This window comes from Thalassophryne amazonica, chromosome 18 (assembly GCF_902500255.1).
Source record: "Thalassophryne amazonica chromosome 18, fThaAma1.1, whole genome shotgun sequence".
Classification (NCBI taxonomy): Eukaryota; Metazoa; Chordata; class Actinopteri; order Batrachoidiformes; family Batrachoididae; genus Thalassophryne; species Thalassophryne amazonica.
Genome location: NC_047120.1, coordinates 60,836,946 through 60,857,807, shown reverse-complemented (window position 1 = coordinate 60,857,807; position 20,862 = coordinate 60,836,946). Strand labels below are relative to the sequence as shown.

General features: G+C 44.1%; 1 protein-coding gene across 3 annotated transcripts; it reads right to left on the bottom strand.

The window, feature by feature from the left end:
• Positions 1-1,893: 1,893 nt before the first annotated feature.
• On the bottom strand, positions 1,894-17,933 carry fam13c (family with sequence similarity 13 member C). 3 transcript variants are annotated; one of them, XM_034194398.1, is made up of 11 exons: positions 17,092-17,933; positions 15,060-15,363; positions 13,665-13,797; positions 13,100-13,181; positions 12,659-12,728; positions 12,224-12,344; positions 10,050-10,133; positions 7,393-7,488; positions 6,839-7,035; positions 5,495-5,596; positions 1,894-2,880 (listed from the first exon to the last, which is right to left on the bottom strand). In XM_034194398.1, exons 1-11 carry the CDS (start codon positions 17,282-17,284, stop codon positions 2,757-2,759), a joined length of 1,506 nt encoding a protein of 501 aa, XP_034050289.1. In that variant the 5' UTR covers positions 17,285-17,933; the 3' UTR covers positions 1,894-2,756. The 3 variants fall into 3 exon arrangements, with proteins under 3 accessions (XP_034050289.1, XP_034050288.1, XP_034050290.1); XM_034194397.1 differs by having other exon boundaries at positions 6,839-7,038; positions 17,092-17,931; XM_034194399.1 differs by having other exon boundaries at positions 6,839-7,038; positions 17,101-17,930.
• Positions 17,934-20,862: the final 2,929 nt, after the last annotated feature.

The window sequence follows — 20,862 nt, the reverse complement described above, 5'->3', positions numbered from 1 at the left end:
TGGTTAGCACTGTTGCCTCACAGCGAGAAGATCGTGGGTTCAATTCCCGTGGCCTTTCTGTGTGGAGTTTGCATGTTCTCCCCGTGTTTGCGTGGGTTTCTTCCGGGTGCTCCGGTTTCCTCCCACATCCAAAGACATGCGGGTTAGGTGGATTGGAATCTTTAAGTTGTTCGTAGGTGTGTGTGTGTCTGCGTTTGTTTGTCTGTTTGTGGCCCTGCGACAGACTGGCGTCCTGTCCTGGGTGTACCCCACCTCGCGCTCTATGGCTGCTGGGATAGGCTCCAGCCCCCTGCGACCCTTAATTGGACTAAGCGGTAGAAGATGAATGAATGCATGAATGAAGCGGTTTTAGAGCGCCAGAGACCAGTCACTGACGTCACGGTGCTCCTCTACTGTGATTGGCTGTCACCCCCCTCCCCCTGTCTCTCTCTCTCTCAAAAAAAAACAAAAACATAATTGCATGATTCATAGCATAAAAATAACAGAATGTGATTTTTTAACCTCTTAAAATAGGTCAAGGTTAGCCATATTTGAAAATGTCCAAGAATGTTCCCTGTTAATTTGAAGACTGGGAGTAATCGGACTGGAATTATGCTGAGCAGAGACAAACAGACAGACGCAAAGTCTTCGCAGTACCCGATGGCAAAGCAAAGCAGTTCACCGTCTGAATGCTCAAAAGATTATCTTAACAGAAAAAAATTTTAATCCAGGAAAAACTATGGATATTGTTAAAGAAAGAGACAGAAAAAAATATCACATTTCTGATGATTTCTCCTGTTGTTTCACAGTCTTGATTGTTTGTTGGCTCAGTCCCAATTAAAGAATAACTTCAGTTTTAGGATGGCATGAGATTAGATTTTAATGGCTGCTGGAAACAACAGGAAGTTTATGAACACAGCGCCCTCTGGTGGAGCAGGAGTTGAGACATTTGTGTCAACACAAACACAAAAACCCTTAAATTCGGGTGACTGTTGTTGTCATTTGGTGTTATACAAATAAATTGTAATAAGCTGTGAAAGCGACAGTAACGCAAAATATAACAGAATGCCCTCGACCGTATATGAGCATAAAAATAAGAAACAAATGTGACCGTTTGACTTCTTAAAAGAGATCAAAGTTAGCCATCTTTGAACTTGTCCAAGGTCTGTGCCTCAGCAATGCTCCCTGTGAATTTGAAGACCGTGGCAGTAACAGGACTGGACTTATGCTGAGGACGGACAGCCGGAAGGACGGACGCAAGGCCTTCGTAATACCCAATGGCCATATTTTGGCCTTGGGTAAAAATGAGATGAGATTTATTGTCATTACACGAGTGCAACAATAAGGAAATTATGTTTACGTAATTACGTAAATTACTATTTAGCTAGCTACGTAAATTACTATATACATTTAAAATAGTGACAAATGGGAAAACAAACAGAAATTAAGTTTTGGATGCGACTTTTAACACACTGCAGGTAAAGTGGAGATAAAACAAAAGCATAATTTGTACAGAGAATTGAAATTTGTGGTTTCACCCGGCGCCTTTTCATTTCTGTACTGTGACTGGGGCGCACGAGCCACAAGGTCCTGCTGATCTCGTGTCCTCCCTGGCGTTCCTCCTGGTCTTCAGGTTAACATTACTTAACACCAAAGGACCTGCACAGGTGTGTCCAATTCAGAAAAACCAAGCGTGCAAACTCAAGGCCAACAATTAAGCCGGTTCCCATTCCAGCTGGGTGGCCTTGTCCAAGACAGGGGGCCGGCATGACCAGGAATCAAACCTGGGTCTACATATTAATAGCATTAATCCTCATCTCAGCGTCAACTCGGATTGACAGTTCCATCATACGCTACATTCAAGTTTATTTTTGTTTCAAACATCTGCCACACACACAAAAAAATGACTGACGCATTTCAAAGTTTCACACTTTAATTGAGATAACTCAGTGACACTGTGTAGTCCAGGATCCAGTTCTGATCAGACTGCCGTCACGGTCCAAAGCGATGGCGATGAAGATCTTCGTCCACATGACATTAAAGTGCGTTTTCAATGTGCAACATTATCAAGTCAAAGAAAAGGTTTTATAGTTGCCTCCATGTCTGCCTGCTCCGTCCACATCCGTTTAATTTAGCGCATCCCGCCAACTTTACTTTAGTTTTGTGGCTTTTTCTGTCAACACCTGCACATGATAAAACCTTTACAGTGATGGCATTTGATGTCAGAAAGTGGGCGCATCCTGCAAAATTGAGCCAAAACACATCTATTGCCCCCTAGTGGGCAGTCACAGTACAGGTCATGAAAGCTTTTAAAACATGCCAAATCAATCAATTCTTTCTGATCTTGTCCACGTTCTAATCCCCAACAACGTTCACGATCATGTTGTCTTTAAAGCAATTGGTTGATTCAGACAATCGGATGCGTTCACCACGTGGTGAACACAGCCGATCTTATGACCTCATAATGCTGCAGACGGTGAGCATCTACTGGTAACCAAACGACGAGGATCTGCAAGCAATCAGGGATGATTAGTCACATGACTACCTCAGGAATCACAGCCCATGAGCCAATGATGACATCATCCATGTTTGGTTACCAACAGAAACGCTCACACTGAGGAACCGCAAACCAGCTTTTGGCTAAGTGTCTACACATCAACCTCATGGTCAACAGAACCTGCTCGACACGTTCACAGAGTTTGGTCCTTTACTTGTTGATCCGTGCACAACGGAGGAGGTGGAGGTGAAGGTGGATTTCTTGCAGCTCTTACTTGGTGTCAAATGTTTTTGGTGTCTTCCTGTTTGCTGAGGAGGACTTCCAGCAGCCGCAGTTTTGCCTTGACTTGTTTATAGTCGTGGTACTCGTCCTTCATGGGAGCCCGGTCCTCTTTTTGGCAGGTTCTGTTGAGAAACAAATCGACATTTTAAAACAATGTTGTGCACAGGCCAGAACTGAAGCTGCAGCTTTTAGACCGCACCAAGCCGAGACTCAAACCGTCACAACCCGCCAAGCTGTCCCGCCAACAGCACGGAGCTCAGCGACTATACGGCTAATGTAAGGAAACGAGCAGAACATGTCATATGACGAATACTTTTTTCTGTGATCTTGAGAGGAAGCTCATTTTTTGATGGCATGTTATTAATTTCTCATTAATTCTCAGCACAGTCGCCATCAACTGTGTGCAGCAAATGCAGCCCAGGTCAAAGGTCAACAGACGGACTCTCGAAGATGTTCAAACCTACGTTAAAGAATGTTTTACAGTGACTGAGGTTCTGCGCTTCCTCAAGTGCGATAAGTAAAGTCAGCTGTCCATGGTACTGAGCATTTTATATCATGCTGCCAGTCATTAAAAAAAATTTAATTTGAAACTAAATAAAAGTGCAACATTTGCACTGTCAGCATTCAGGTTCAAAGTGGAATTTTATGCAAATCTAATTTGATCCCAGTTATTATTGTTTGACTTAGAACTTGTTTTCATATGTAAAACTCTCAGCATTAAACTGTGACCGGAAGAAAGCACACGTAGTTAAACAGCTTCATGATGTAAAATTTCAGCCACAGTTTGCCAGAAGGCACGTGGAAGACCCGAGACTAGACCTGACCCGTTTTCTTAAAATACTTCTCTGTTCCATCATGCTGTGTAACCATGGACGCAACAGGCAAAAAGTTGCACCATGCCATTTCTCCAATCACAGCCACAGAAGCCTGGAACTCATACAGGGTTGTCTGGGTGTGGCTTGGAGGCTTCCCTTACTTCTCTCCTTCTTGTATGGTCAGTCATCTTTTTAGAACAAATTGGTCTCAGGCGAGGGGTCCGACTAAGAATGATTCATAAAGATTGGATGGACAAACGAGGCAGAGGAAATGTGACCAGGCCCAGAGGAAGCCCAGGCCCCCATCTGAAGTCAAGCCTGAATAGAGGGACCGTCAGCGAGCGCCTGGTGACCAGCCTTGCCACGGAACCCGGCCGAGCTCAGCCTGAAGAGGCAACACGGACCATCCATCTCCACCCTTTGGGCTCAACACCTACAAGGGGAATCGCTGGGGTTGGGTGCATTGTCCCATGGGTGGCAGTGAAAGTGGAGGGCCCCTACAGACTAGACTCTGGCGGCAGAAGCTAGCTCTGGGGGCGTCACTGTGGGGGAATGACGACTCTGACCTTTGTTTGTGCATATGCACCAGACAGCAGTTTGGAGTATTTGGCCTTCTTGGAGTCCCTGGCTGGAGCTCTGAACGCCTCGTGCAAAGCGGCTGGGATGAGGATCAGCACCTCTAAATCTGAGGCCATGGTTCTCAGCAGGAAACCGATGGATTACCTACTCGGTACGGAATGATGTCTCCCCCCAAGTAAAGGAATTCAAGTACCTCAGGGTCTTGTTCATGATTGAGGAGCCATTGGAGCGTGAGACTGGTCAGAGAATCGGCATTGCATTCGCTCTACCGTACTGTTGTGACGAAAAGGAAGTTGAGCCGAAAGGTAAAGCTCTCGATTTTGGTACAAGTGGCCAAAATATGCTTCCTCAGGAGGGTGGCTGGTGTCTCCCTTCACTCATGAGGAGCTCGAAGTAGAGTCGCTACTCCTTTGCATTCAAACGAGTCAGCTGAGGTGGTTCGGGCATCTGGTAAGGATGCCCCCTGGGCGCCTCTCTAGGGAGGTGTTCCAGGCACATCCATCTGGGAGGAGACCCTGGGGAAGACCCAGGGCAAGGTGGAGAGATTATATCTCTACACTGGCCTGGGAACGCCTCGGGATGCCCCAGCCGAGTGTCCCGGGAAAGGGAAGTTTTAATATCAACAATTTGGAACAGAACTGTACATGGGTGATTCTTAGACTACGGGCACTTATTATGTCCTTTGATCATATTGTATAAAAACAGAAAAAAGGGGAAATTTCACACTTTTATAGTTATCTTTACAATGAAAGTGTGTTAAGAAATTTGTTCTAGTAGTCTATGATGACTTTTTCACCTTTTTTCAGCATCATTATATGCAAATATTTCCGTTTTGTGCTTGTCCCACACCCAGACTTTTGATCTTCAATGATAAAAATGAATGGTAAAGAAACGTTTTTTTCTAATGTTTTAAAATATCCCTGAATAAAATATCAGTAAAATAATCAAAACATAATTGGGGTATTCAATGTCATACAACTGTTGTGATTTTTTTTAAACAAAATGTAGTCCCACACTATTGCCGTAATTTCCACCACAACACTGTAATGTCCCTTTAAACAGTTTGTATGAAAGATTGTTTGGGTAGTTTCTATGGAGATAAACAGTGACATCAGAGCACATGTATATAGCGCCAAATCACAACAAACAGTTGCCCCAAGGCGCTTTATATTGTAAGGCAATGGTGTGATGGAAATTACATTTACAAGGCCAATAGTGCCCACAGTTAAAGAATCACCCACATAAGAGAGAAAAAACAATATGCAGCCTCTCGGTTGGATGACGTTGATATTAAAGCCTCATGGATTAAAAGAAAAAAAAAAACAAATAAGCTTTTTCTCACCTTCCAGTCTGACGGTAAAACTCGTCCTCAAACTCCCTCAGAACTTTGCGTCTCGTCTTCTTCTCTGCCCGCGTCTCCCGCAGGCATTCCAAGAGCTGAGACCTGGTTCAGAGGGATCAAAGCAGAAATAAAATTTATCCAACGAGCCAGCCCAGTGCATTGACATCAACAAAACGAAACATCCACGCTGGCATCAGGTCAAAATGTCTGCAGTGGAACAGAAAACTGGACCTGAACCAAACTAACAGACGGGGCTGAAAGCCCACAGCTCCTGACAGGACTCTAAACCAGCTCCCGTTAATCCATCAAATTAAATCCTTTGTCCTGATTTTGCAGACGGACGTTGCAGTAAACGTTCATTTATGTCACTTGATGGTTTAAATGGTTCATAGTTACAGTTAGTTGTTTCCGCAAAGCCTCCTTTGAACCTTGGAAAGCTAGTTTGGATGTTTGCAGACGACTCGTTTTATATGGCTATAGGTGCCGTCTGCAACTTCTGCTTTTGCTAGCTACTGAATGTCGACACGTACAACACGCTGGAAGAAACGTACAGCCGTGTTACTGGTTCTGTTCATAGTTACTGACCAGGGCCAGGTTTCATAAAGCAGTCTAATCTCGTTTAGTCGACTAAACTCACTTAGTCGACTAATCTTTTGATGTTAGTCATTGCACAAAGCTCTTAGTCGGCTTAAGTTTCGCATTAGCCGACAAAAGTTTTTAGCCTGGTACAGAGGAGGCAAATCTTATTTTAGTCGACCACACTTCAGTGTCTTACCTCAAACATGGCAGCATCATGTACCACCACTTGATGGAGCAGGACTGAAGCAGAGTTTTGCCGCGGGCGCAGGTGTTCCCAACCACTGGAGATATTTACGGACGGCAAGGACGGGAACGCTTTTCCTCTGGTGCAACGGACTCGGCTATATTTGTAGCAGACAACCAACTCTAAAGTAAACAAAACTCTCACGCATCAGAGGCATTTCTTGGCAATGGCACTGGCGAGGCTGCTTATGCCCATGAAAATCATTGACTAACATTAGATTGGCTAATCTACAAGTTTAGCAGTCGATGTCAAATGGAGATTAGACGGTTAATGTTGGGCGACTAACCTTAGTCAACTCAGTAAGTTTAGTAGACAGAAAGATTGGCCCTGGACAGTATCAGCTGCCACAAAGAACCATTTCTGACATGCATCAAACTTCACTAGAATTCGTCAACTCAACAGATCATCGTTGAAGGTGGCCAGACGTTTATTCACAGCAGATAAACAGAATCCGACGCATTTAAAGCCATTACTTAAAAGCTCACAAACATGCAGCGTGTGTGGACTGTGCAAACACGAACCTGGAGGCTTCGTGCAGGTTTGCCGTGGTGAGAGCAGGACGCTGACGGACAGCCTTTACCTCGTCCAACGGGGAGATGAAGGCGTGGTCACTGTCCCTGTCACTGTCCTCCTCAGTGGCTAACGGCCAGGTCGCTGTGCTAGGGGGCGCTGCGGGTCGTTCATCCACCGCTGAGTCTTCATCGGAATCGTCCTCTTCCTCCTCAAGAACAGAATCAGTCAAACAGACAAAAAGTCAACACTAAAGTCAATTTTAAAGTATTTGATTAAAGAAACAGCTGCTGTTCCAACAATCAGTGTTTCACGTAGCAGCAGATTGTTCAATCTTTTGATGTTAGAAACACAAATATCTCTGCAGCATGTTGTGTTGTTGCGTTTTATTTTTTTAAAAAGTGCTTTGATGGCAGCTGGTAAACGTTGCCACTTATTTGACTTGACAAAAACAGGAAGCACATCACTGCAACTTCACCGTCTACTGAACAATCGGTCCATGCGAAAATAAATTCTGCGATGGAAAATCAGTTGAGGTTTTTGTGTGTGTGTGTGTGTGTCTTACTATGGTGGTGATTGTTGGACTGGCACACAGCAAGCGTTTGATCATGTGGTATCGATCATACAAAGGCTTCACCAGGATCCGCTCCTGTTTGGTTCCCTGACAAACAGTAACAACAGGTTGCAAATAACATCTCAGCTTACTCACAGTCAGCGGTCAACAACAGCTGATCATCAGCAGTTGGTCAAAGTACTTTTGCACTACATTTTATTCAGTGTATCTACCAACACCACAGCAACCAGCTCTCAGTGCTGACCGCCACACTCCAGTAACGAGAGAGCAACCACAACGGAATGTGGCAATTACAACGTAACATAGCACACATCTAGAAACACCTGAGCTTGGATTAACTAGTGTGCCCCACTAATCTTTTGATTACTCCATAACCTCATAACTCTGGTCACCACCCATCAATGCCCACTACCACACCACAGTCATCAAACAGGTTTCCCACCAGCCCCAAACATATTTTCTATAAAGCACCAAGCAACATGCCCTGCAACTTCCTCTCAATTCCTATGTTACCACACCCTAGTCACCACACAGCAACTTCCTCTCAATTCCCATCTTCCCAGATCCGAGTCACCACACAGCAACTTCCTCGCAATTCCTATCTTACCAGATCCTAATCACGCACAGGAACTTCCTCTCAATTCCCATTTTACCACACCCTAGTCACCACACAGCAACTTCCTCTCAATTCCCTTCTTACCAGATCCTTGTCACCACACAGCAACTTCCTCTCAATTCCTATCTTACCAGATCGTAGTCACTGCACAGGAACTACCTCTCAATTCCTATCTTACCAGATCCTACTCACCGCACAGCAACATCCTCTCAATTCACATCTTACCACACCCTAGTCACCACACAGCAACTTCCTCTCAATTCCCATTTTACCACACCCTAGTCACCACAAAGCAACTTCCTCTCAATTCCCATCTTACCACACCCTAGTCACCACAGAGCAACTTCCTCTCAATTCCCATCTTACCACACCCTAGTCACCACAAAGCAACTTACTATCAATACCCATCTTACCACACCCTAGACACCACACAGCTACTTCCTGTCAATTCCCATTTTACCACACCCTATTCACCACACAGCAACTTCCTCTCAATTCCCATTTTACCACACCCTATTCACCACACAGCAACTTCCTCTCAATTCCTATGTTACCACACCCTAGTCACCACACAGCAACTTCCTCTCAATTCCCATCTTCCCAGATCCGAGTCACCACACAGCAACTTCCTCGCAATTCCTATCTTACCAGATCCTAATCACGCACAGGAACTTCCTCTCAATTCCCATTTTACCACACCCTAGTCACCACACAGCAACTTCCTCTCAATTCCCTTCTTACCAGATCCTTGTCACCACACAGCAACTTCCTCTCAATTCCTATCTTACCAGATCGTAGTCACTGCACAGGAACTACCTCTCAATTCCTATCTTACCAGATCCTACTCACCGCACAGCAACATCCTCTCAATTCACATCTTACCACACCCTAGTCACCACACAGCAACTTCCTCTCAATTCCCATTTTACCACACCCTAGTCACCACAAAGCAACTTCCTCTCAATTCCCATCTTACCACACCCTAGTCACCACAGAGCAACTTCCTCTCAATTCCCATCTTACCACACCCTAGTCACCACAAAGCAACTTACTATCAATACCCATCTTACCACACCCTAGACACCACACAGCTACTTCCTGTCAATTCCCATTTTACCACACCCTATTCACCACACAGCAACTTCCTCTCAATTCCCATTTTACCACACCCTATTCACCACACAGCAACTTCCTCTCAATTCCCATTTTACCACACCCTAGTCACCACACAGCAACTTCCTCTCAATTCCCATTTACCACACTCTAGTCACCACACAGCAACTTCCTCTCAATTCCCATTTTACCACACCCTATTCACCACACAGCAACTTCCTCTCAATTCCCATTTTACCACACCCTAGTCACCACACAGCAACTTCCTCTCAATTCCCATTTACCACACCCTAGTCACCACACAGCAACTTCCTCTCAATTCCCATTTTACCACATCCTAGTCACCACACAGCAACCTCCTCTCAATTCCCATTTTTCCACACCTTAGTCACCACAGGGTGTTGGGCTTGAGTCCAGAAGATCATGGGTTCAAATCCCCACCTGACTGGAAAATCACTGGGCAAGGCCTTTAATCTCCTATTGGTGTGTAGTGAGCGCCTTGTATGGCAGCACCCTGACATCGGGGTGAATGTGAGGCATAATTGTAAAGTGCTTTGAGCGTCTGATGCAGATGGAAAAGCGCTATATAAATGCAGTCCATTTACCATTTACCACATAGTAACTACTATTCAAGGCCCTTCTTCACAACCCCCCAAATAAAAGACTAGGAACATCACAGTGGCAACCACAAATCAAGACCCCATTTACCACGTCCTCATTACTGCACCACAACAACCACCAAACAATATGTGGCTGAGTCCAACAATAAGACCGGAAACACCATCCCACCTCATTAGCAACCCTTATTTTCAATTTATTTGGTGGTGCACAGAGGCAACATTACAAAAACCTGTGTCACAGTCCAAATACTTATGGATCAGACCGTACACATGTGCATGTGTGAGTTTGGAGGACTCACCGGGCGGCCGTGCAGACTTTCAAAGTAAAGCAGACATTTCTGTAGAGTGATTTTTTCCAGCACCATCTGAGCCTGGGTCATCTCCTGGATGCACAATTAAAGACTGACTCAAGATTTGACGAGTGTCCGGCTCATTTACAGTACCATGCAAAAGTTTTAGGCACCCCTCCCCTCCCCAGCAAAACAAAAACTATGAGGATTTAATAACTATCTAAGATATATAATTAAGTGAAAACATTTCTTTAAAAATCACTTTTATCTTTGGCCTCCTGCAATTTACAATAAAATCAGATCTTTAATCATCATTTTCTTATGATTACATCAAAGCATCTTTTCATACAAGAGATTTGCAACTTAATTCACTAGTTTCTTTTTTGAGGGAACAAAAAATTGGAATTAAATTGGACTGGAATTAGAAAGACTTAGAAAACTATTTTTTAAGTCTATGGTACCTACAGCTTTTGCACAGGACTACAAGATTTACGTATGAAGATACATATAAATATATGTGAAGAGGTTGAACGATTTCATAACTAAACATCATATACTCAGTGAACAGCAGTATGGTTTTAGGAAAAATTGTACTACTTCACTGACTTTAACTGATTTTGTTGAACAAATTACAAACACAACTGAGAATAAGCAATACACTGTAGGGGCTTTCTTTGATTTGCAAAAAGCATTTGACACTACAGATCACACTTTACTTTTGGATAAATTACAGAGATACAGCATTAGAGGTCTGGCTCTTGATTGGATAGCTAGCTATTTATGCAACAGGTATCAGTGTGTCCATATTGGTGGGATCAACTCTGAATTTTTGAGGATTACATGTGGGGTGCCCCAGGGTTCAGTCCTTGGGCCGTTGTTGTTTCTGTTGCATATTAATGATATAGGTTTGGTCTCCAAGTCGGTGCGTTGTATTTTGTTTGCCGATGATATGACTGTTTTGGAGTGGGGATCATTTGGGACAGCTCTTGGACATGATGGAGAGGGAATTTCTAAATTTCAAACAATGGTTTGATTCAAACAAATTATCGCTTCATCTTGGAAAAACAAAGTGTATTAATATAAGCCCAGGAACTTAAGTAGAAATTTACTGTTGAATGATGTTGAAACTGAAATTGTAACCGAAACCAAATTTCTTGGAGTATTTATTGATGACAAATTAAACTGGAAAACTCATATAAATTATGTCAAATCTAAAATCTCAAAAGTCATCAAAAGAGAGAGTTATAAATAATAAACCATATCGCGAGCCAACAAACCCACTACTTGTCCGTTTATACATTTTGAAATTCTGGGACTTGGTTGATTATATTACGATACAAATCATGTATAAAGTTAAAAATAAGCTTTTGCCTCAAAATGTCCAGGATCTGTTCAAAATGAGGCAGTCCAGCTATAATTTGAGAAGAACATTAGTATTTGATAGATTAAAGATTCAAACCTCTGTTAAAAGTCAGTGTGTTTCTGTAAAAGGTGTCAAAATTTGGAATAATTGTCCTGATAGCATTAAATCATCCGAGTACTTTAGTTGGCTTAAAAAGACTTTTTAAAAACAATATAATTACTTATTGCAGTATGATGAATAACTAACTGAGGTTGTTACTTTTTTGTTTTGTGTGTTGTACTACTGTACTACTGTTTGCTCTGTTGTGCAAACAACAGCCTACACCCCTTCGGCGGCACAAAACTGGAAAATGGCTATGAGTTTTGTTTTTGTTTAATGAGAGATTTCTTCTTTTCGTTGTTGTTGTTAAGTATGTGTGTGCGTGGTGAATAAAAATAAATTCATTCATTCATTCAATTAATTCATTCAAGATTTGAGATGCAAAAAGCTGCAAGTCCATTTGGGATGCATCAGGAAATTCACAGAGATAAACGGTTTGTTCACATTCTTTAATATGTTGCACACTGATAGTGACAACCTGAGCTCATTGCACTTTATGAAATGCACTAGTGCCTGTACACTGATTGTTTGAGAAATGCTCTAAATGGTATTTCATTGTACCAACAATGACAATAAATTATTAAGATTATTATTATTATTATTACTTCAGCTCAACTCAACTGAAAATTTGTTGTTTTGGACTTACGAAGTTTTGCATCTAAACTCTTCATGTTATCAATTCTTTAACTGCTGACGAGTACTTTAAAGGACACAAACACACCTTCATGTTGTCCGGCAGGCCCAGTTCTCGTCTCTTTTCTCTCACTCGCCTGAACAAACACTCCACCGTTTCCTCCAGGCTGGGTTTGTGCTCTGCTGCCCCCTGCTGGCTGCCACTGTACCTGCAGGATAAGATAACCACTACATGACCTAATCACAAACACAGTCTTTAATCAACTCCAGCGATCCTGAATGTGACACGTGACGCTCATGACATCATAAGCACCTCATGCAGCATACGCATTGTCGTGGATACCGCCTCAGTCTGCCTGACAAACCACCACGTTCCATAAAATCACAACGTCAATTTGGGAAGCGCTGATTATCATCCCAACACTTCCGATGATGGCATACACCTTTGGCTTCAAGCGTTTCCTCTATTTTGGCCCTAACTGTATTCTGTATAGACCAAAAGATGCACTATGAACACCGTTACCTGCAGGTGTCACTGTTGTCCAGTCCATCCTGCTCCTTTGACTCAAACACAGACTGTCTGAGCCTGAGCTCTGCAGAGGAAACACATCACATCGTTACACACATTAACACAAAACCTGATGCTGGAATTACAATCTATGGAGCCAGGAACCCCCACCACCACCACCACCACCAAATGAAAATAAAGCATTTGTTATTTTCGTGAACCCGACATTTGATGTCCTGCTTTTGCACCACAACTAAAATAAATCCCTGACGTGTTACGTTCCACCTGAAATTGTTGAACAAAAGGGAATATGCACAAAAAGGGGTGGAGCCATAAGACAAGCATGAAGAGAAACAGGCTTGACCCCTTGAGTAGACAATAAAATGAGACCTGCAGCTTTGTGATGTCATTTAAGATCTGAATGGCGTGCAGAAAGAGACAACGTGCACGTTTTACCTTTGAGCTGTTTGCGAGCCTTCGCCAGTTCGTTCATCACTGTGACCATCTCCGGGTTGGAGTATTTGTCATTGTGAGACGGCTGAAGGGGAAAAGAAAGAAATCAGTCAAACAACTGAAAGTTAAAACAGTGCATAGCTCCAAAGATTCTTTATGATGAGGTTACGTCTGATCGTCAGGTGGCAAGACAACGCAAAACGATGTAAAGAGAGACAACGACATCATGGTGTCGATCTGAGTCTTGATCACTCAAAAACTAATTCATTAATTTTGGTGACATCACACAGAAAGATGATAAATGACATTTGGTGCAGATCTGGACCAGGACCTGTTCCAATGATGTTCACATTCAGGCAGTAAATCCACTTGATCCTGGTGGAGATCTGTGGTGTCCAAGTATCCTCACAATTCTACTGCACATTTTAAATCTGATGTAGGTTTAAATTAATGTAATTAATTTAATATAAATATTTTTGAATAATTGGGAAAAAAATAAAAAAAATGTGGGTCAGAAATACACAAACAGCATGTTTGACCTGTTGGTGGATTTGAAGTAAGTCATTACCTTATAGTTCATCTCCTGCTCAAAATGATCCTCAAACCTCCTGACTCTTCTCTTCAGAGTCTGAATGTGACGGGACAGGAAGGACACAGAGAGAGGACGTGCATCGTCTGTGCCCTCGGAGAGAGTCCGAGACCTGGACAGGCAGACAGACAGAGACTTAAACAAGCAGGCAGGCAGACAGACAGACACAGACTTAAACAAGCAGGCAGGTAGACAGAGATGGAGGCAGACAGCAATGGAGGCAGGCAGGCAGACAGAGATGGAAGCAGACAGGCAGACAGCAATGGAGGTGGGTAGGTAGACAGTGATGGAGGCAGGCAGACAGAGATGGAGGCAGGCAGACAGAGATGGAGGCAGACAGCAATGGAGGCAGGCAGGCAGACAGAGATGGAAGCAGACAGGCAGACAGCAATGGAGGTGGGTAGGTAGACAGTGATGGAGGCAGGCAGACAGAGATGGAGGCAGGCAGACAGAGATGGAGGCAGACAGGCAGACAGAGATGGAGGCAGGCAGACAGACAGAGATGGAGGGAGACAGGCAGACAGCAATGGAGGCAGGCAGACAGACAGAGATGGAGGCAGACAGGCAGACAGCAATGGAGACAGGCAGACAGACAGAGATGGAAGCAGACAGGCAGACAGCAATGGATGCAGGCAGGCAGACAAAGATGGAGGTGGGTAGGTAGACAGCGATGGAGGCAGACAGATAGACAGCGATGGAGGCAGGCAGACAGAGATGGAGGCAGACAGCCAGACAGGGATGGAGGCAGATAGATAGACAGCGAAGGAGGCAGACAGACAGAGATGGAGGCAGACAGGCAGACAGAGATGGAGGCAGACATGCAGACAGGGATGGAGGCAGATAGATAGACAGAGATGGAGGCAGACAGACAGACAGGGATGGAGGCAGATAGATAGACAGCGAAGGAGGCAGACAGACAGAGATGGAGGCAGACATGCAGACAGAGATGGAGGCAGATAGATAGACAGAGATGGAGGCAGACAGACAGAGATGGAGGCAGACAGCCAGACAGGGATGGAGGCAGACAGATAGACAGCGAAGGAGGCAGACAGACAGAGATGGAGGCAGATAGATAGACAGAGATGGAGGCAGACAGACAGACAGGGATGGAGGCAGATAGATAGACAGCGAAGGAGGCAGACAGACAGAGATGGAGGCAGACAGGCAGAGATGGAGGGAGACAGGCAGACAGAGATGGAGGCAGACAGGCAGACAGCAATGGAGACAGACAGGCAGACAAAGATGGAGCTGGGTAGGTAGACAGCGATGGAGGCAGACAGATAGACAGAGATGGAGGCAGGCAGACAGCGAAGGAGGCAGACAGACAGCGAAGGAGGCAGACAGACAGACAGCACTGCAGACAGTTGCACTCACAAAATGAACGGCTGGCTGCAGGGTGGCGATGGTGCGATGTCAGGATCAGAGTTGAACCTCTGGCTGTGACTGCAGCATCTGGGGGAAGGCAAGGGGCTGCCACCACCTGTCAGTAGCTGCAGGAGAGCCCCGCCTCCTCTGTCATCTTGACCCCCTTCGCAGGTGACTCCTGAACTGGTCCTCTGTGGGGAATGGACAGGGTTTTGAGGGTTGGAGATCAGTACCCCGCTTGTAGTTTGGGTATGGGTGGTGGTTAAGGACGGGTTCCAGGAGGACTGAGGTGATGTGTTCAGGGCCAGTAACTCTGCAAACACACAGGAAGTCAGGGTATCAAGTACCAAGGTATTCTTAGCAGAAGGTCTTTCTTCACCAGGCCAAACTTCTATAAAAATACCATGAAGAAAGAAAAGCTCAAGCAGACATGCACAAAGTGATTAAAATGAACCAACATTAAAAACAACCTAAGAACAAACTGATCTGAAGTATGTGGCTCAAACTACAGGAGGAGGTTCAATCTAATCCAGAATATAAACCATCACATCCTGTGGTGAATTTGCAAAAAGGCACCAGAAACAAAGTTTTTAATTTATTTTCTAACACTGGCAAAATTTCTGGCACAAATATAGAGTTTTGTGTGCAGGCTTCATTAAATACAGATACAACAGTCACACGGCTCTGAAAGAACCATGAGGTTCAGAAAACAATGAAACCCATTTAATCTTTGGGGTAAAACTGTTGATTCTCACATGGTTCACAGAGAAGAATCAGAACAAACATTAATCTGAACTGTTTTCACTTTTAAAGGGATGAGGACAACAATTTTTAAGACAAGAAAAATGCAAGACAAGAGACAGACTTCTGAGGACTGCTGTTACTGAATGTATGGTGGTCTGAGGGGCTCCAGCATGGTGACAGATGTCTCTGGTGTACCTGCTGCCTCTGGTCTACCCGTCTGTGGTGTACTTGCTATACCAGTTCTATCTGGTGTCTCTGATGTACCTGCTATCTCTAGTCTACCCAAGTCTTTGGTGTACTTGGTGTCTCTGGTGTACCTGCTGCCTCTAGTGAACCTGCTGTCTCTGGTCTACCCATCTGTGGGGTTCTTGCTATACCAGTTATATCTGGTGTCTCTGATGTACCTGCTATCTCTGGTCTACCCAAGCCTTCGGTGTACTTGGTGTACCTGCTATCTCTAGTCTACCCAAGTCTTTGGCGTACTTGGTGTCTCTGGTGCACCTGGTCTACCTGCTGTACCCGGTTTCTCTGGTGTACCTGCTTGCTCTGGTCTACAAAAGTCTTTGGTGTACTTGGTGTCTCTGGTGCACGTGGTCTACCTGCTGTACCTCGTGTCTCTGCTGTACCTACTGTACCTGGTGTACCTGCTATCTCTGGGCAACCCAAGTCTTTGGTGCACCTAGTCTATCTGCTGTACCTTCTATCTCTGGTCTACCCAAGTCTTTGGTGTACTTGCTATACCAGTTCTATCTGGTGTCTCTGATGTACCTGCTATCTCTGGTCTACCCAAGTCTTTGGTGTACTTGGTGTCTGTGGTGCACCTGGTGTCTGTGGTGCACGTGGTCTACCTGCTGTGGTGTCCCTGCTATCTCTGGTCTACCCAAGTCTCTGGTGCACGTGGTCTACCTGCTGTACCTGGTGAACCTGCTATCTTTGGTCTACCCAAGTCTTTGGTGTACCTAGTGTCTCTGGCGCACCTGGTCTACCTACTGTACCTGCTATCTCTGGTCTACCCAAGTCTTTGGTGTACCTGGTCTACCTGCTGTACCTGGTGTCTCTTTTGTACCTGCTATCTCTGGTCTACCCAAGTCTTTGGTGTACCTGGTCTACCTGCTGTACCTGGTGTCTCTTTTGTTCCTGCTATTTCTAGTCTACCCAAGTCTTTGGTGTATCTGGTGTCCCTGTTGTCTCTGGTGTACCCAAGTCTCTGGTGTACCTGCTGTACCTGGTGTCTCTTTTGTTCCTGCTATTTCTGGTCTACCTGGTGTCTCTGGTGTAGATGCTGGCTCTGGTCTACCTGAGGCACCGTTTTCCTCAGTAGGGGCAGTGTGGCACAGAGCCAAAGTCTCCTTCTCCTCATCAGGGCCCTTTGGCTCCTTGCTGTCAAGGGTTTGGGGGCTGTCCTCTGGGGATGTCCTCAACGATCGGCACCCATCCACCTCAAATGATCGGAGCTTGATCAGGGACCTCTGCAGGCAGAAACAGAACATGCCACACAGTAATCCAGAGATTAACCAGCTCCCAGGAGGGGTGGGGGGTAAACTTCATACAGAAACAACCCAGCAGTTACTCAGACTGCAGGGGGCGCATTTTTGCACTGAGGCAAAGGGATTCCTGATATTAGTCTGGTTCCAGCCTCTGGAATGCAGCATGTGTAACCGTGGTAACATTTTCAATGAGATAAGATTTTTAGCAGAAGTTCTTCAGAAACTAGTCTGGACTCAGTTTCATCATAATCCAAATTAAATCCGATGGCTTCAGTCAGAGCCCATCCAGATATTAGTCCACTGCAATGAAGCAATGACGATGTCCCTCAATCAGTCAGAGATTAACCAGTTTCACTCCAGAACCAAGCAGAAAGAAAAGCACATTTGTCGTCGTTCCGTTGCAAGCCTAGTTTAGACTCCAGCATTTAGCCTGAGTCAACGTGGAAACTCGATGTCAACGTGTCCTGGAATATTTTGATAATCATCTTCCCTTTTGTCTCATTTCATCCACAGATTCTGCAGGCTGATGGATGCATCACTCTGGATCCTCTTCATATTTTCTTTCTGCACGTTTCCAGTCGATGGATGGTGCTGATGCTGCAGCGCGCGCGCTCGAGCACGTGGATTACTCATCCTCCCGATCGTGAACGTGCAAAAGGCGGGGGCGGGCGGCGGCGGCGGGAGGTGATGCCTACTCACCCATTTTCCAACCCACGGTGGGGGTTTGGACATTCACGCAGTCTCTGCCGCGTGGACAGACGTCAACAAAGAAGCTGCAGAATGACGTCAGAGTGGTTAGAGCTGCACAAATCCTGAATTTGACGTGGCATTTTAGACCATCAAAACATATGCATTAGGTAAAAATGCTCCAAATGCCCCTGAGCAAGGCACTGTGTGGACCTGGAGTTGGTGCTGGACTGTGGATGGCCACTGCTGCTCCTGCTGGTCGCACAGTGTGTACGGGTAATTATGATGGTTTAATGTAGAAGACTATGACAACCAAAACCTTCACATCGCAAAGATCTGACGTAGTAAAATGGTAAATGGATTCCATTTATATAGCGCTTTTCCATCTGCATCAGATGCTCAAAGCACTTTACAATAATGCCTCACATTCACCCTGATGTCAGGCTGCTGCCATGCAAGGCACCCACTACACACAGGGAGCAACTAGGAGATTAAGGACCTTGCCCAAGGGCCCTTAATGATTTTCTGGTCAGACTGGAATTTGAACAGAGGATCCTCTGGTCTCAAGCCCAATGCCTGACATTAAGTCAGAGGGTCACCCCTTTGAGTCTGGTCTGCTTGAGGTTTCTTCCTCAAATCATCAGAGGGAGTTTTTCCTTACCACTGTGGCCTGTGTGTTTATTTTATTCCAGTGGGACCCAAGGATCCTCCAGAGACCTGGTACCCAAGACATCCAGCTGTTGCCTTAGATCACTGATGAGAGTACAAGTCTGACAACCATACAGGAAATAAGACAAGAAGCATCGCATAAAGACACTTCTGATTGCTGAGTCCAGAAAGTCACAAAAAGCCTTAAATCAATCTGGATCCAGGACCATTACAAACCAGACACCGATTACTCACTCAGCTTCTCAGGTGCTGCAATCAGGGTATTGACTGATTCTACAAAGACCACATCACTGTCCACAAAGTCAAGGTCAGTCTTTCCTCACCAATGATAACACCAAACCAATACTCTTCACAACCAACACCCACTCCACAAAGGTATCAAACAATTAGGGAGAAGGAACATATCCCTGAGGAACACCAGAGGTCAGTGGATAGAATTAGACTCCACCTCAACTCCATATAACACTCACAGTATCTGTATATAGGCTGCCTGTGATGTAAAGTAACTTCTTGGAGATCCCATGAATGCTCACGATGTCCCAGAGAGCAGTCCGGTCAACTGAGTCGAACACTGCAAAAATCAACATAGGCTCTGAAGAGGCACTGCTGCTAAACATATTAACATTCAATCAGTACTTTTAGAGCTACCATACAGTCATGATTGACATCTTGGGGGTGTAGCCAGACTGTTCCAATAAGCTGTAACTGGTATTGAATCTTTTTCCGACGCAGAGAGCAGTGTAATTCCCCTCTGGTTATTGTAAGCACACTTTCCTGTCTAGAGTGAAACATAAAGTCCTTTCTTCTAGTCTATAGGGATGATACCCCATCTCCCAGAACATCGTTTGCAGGGTCAGAAGAACCACATCTCCACCCGCCTGGAGGCACTCAACTCCAGTACTACAGATCCCTGGAACTCTCCCTTCAGACCATTCATGGTCTCTCTGATCTCACCGTCATTTGATGTCGTGCAGTTGAGTGATAAGAACCCCAACACCAGAGACACCCAACATCTTGGAACTGCACATTTAAAAATTATTAGATTGGATGTCTTTATTACAAAACGACAGAAAAAACAAAGATCCATAGAAAGGACAAAAAAAATAAATAAAAAAAATAAAAAAAAATACAACCATAAAAATAAATACAAAGACATTTGGTTTTCAAACAAAAATGAACATACAGCAGCAGATGAAACAAAAGTGCCTTCTAGTCTGTCAGTGGAAAATAGACTTTTAGTGGTTTGTAGCTTTTAGTCTTTGAATTTTTCTTCAGTAGGTGTGAAAAATGAAATCTCAGCCTGCCGACCATCTGCACCTCATCACACATGAAGCTTAAAAAAAAACAAACAAAAAAAAAACCAAACAAACAAACTGCTGAGCAACAAAATTAATCATCACCCGTTTGATATTTCTGCTTGACTGTGGGGGCGCGGGGCGGGGCACACAAACAGAATCTGCCATTTGAGATGAAAACAAGATAAATACTCAATTCTGTGACCACCAAAATGTAATTTCAGCTGTGACCAGGTTAAGCCTCCATGATGCATTCAAGGACGCTGAGCTGGAGTGGAAAATTAAAGTTGCAATATATCTTCTTTTTTTAATTGGCCTATTTCTTGACTAATCAATTACTGGTGGCATAAAAATACATTTTACAGAGTTTTTCTCTTGGCCTCTCATTTATGCTCAGGCTACCCATTACAATTTTTTGTTTAGCTTTGTACTTAAGTTTAATTTAGTGGACGTGAGCTTTTGATTTATTGAAAACTGATTCCAGTTTTAAGTAAAAGAAAAAAAAAAAATGCAAATGATACATTGTCAGAGGCAAAAGCTGTGTGTTGAACTGAAGCACTGATTCTTTAGCAATATTGGATTTAAATCACACCCAAAGATCCACATTTTATATTTTGGAAAATTCAAAGTCTGCAGGACAAATTATTAAAACAGCTGATGATTATTTGTCACCTCAACACGAGTGGACTTTTTGAATTTGGACATTTTATATTAAACGATCTGTTTTTGTGCCAATAACATTAAATGTTATATTTTCTAAATGTTATTTTTTTCCAAGCCCTCACTAACTACACACCTGAAACTTTCAAAAATAAATTATATATATATATATATATATATATATATATACACACAGTATATGAGCTTCATTAAAGACCTTCAATAAAGTAGAAACATCTAAATAACAGACAAATTAAATAAAAATCTGCT

Bases quoted from the DNA above. Each gene is read 5' to 3' on its own strand.
- fam13c (XM_034194397.1), bottom strand. From the start codon at position 17,284: ATGTTCTGTTTCTGCCTGCAGAGGTCCCTGATCAAGCTCCGATCATTT. The intron at 15,364-17,091 runs GTAGACCAGAGC...GTGTGTTTGCAG, and splicing joins TGAGGAAAACGGTGCCTCAG to AGTTACTGGCCCTGAACACA. The intron at 12,729-13,099 runs GTAAAACGTGCA...TTTCCTCTGCAG, and splicing joins GGCTCGCAAACAGCTCAAAG to AGCTCAGGCTCAGACAGTCT.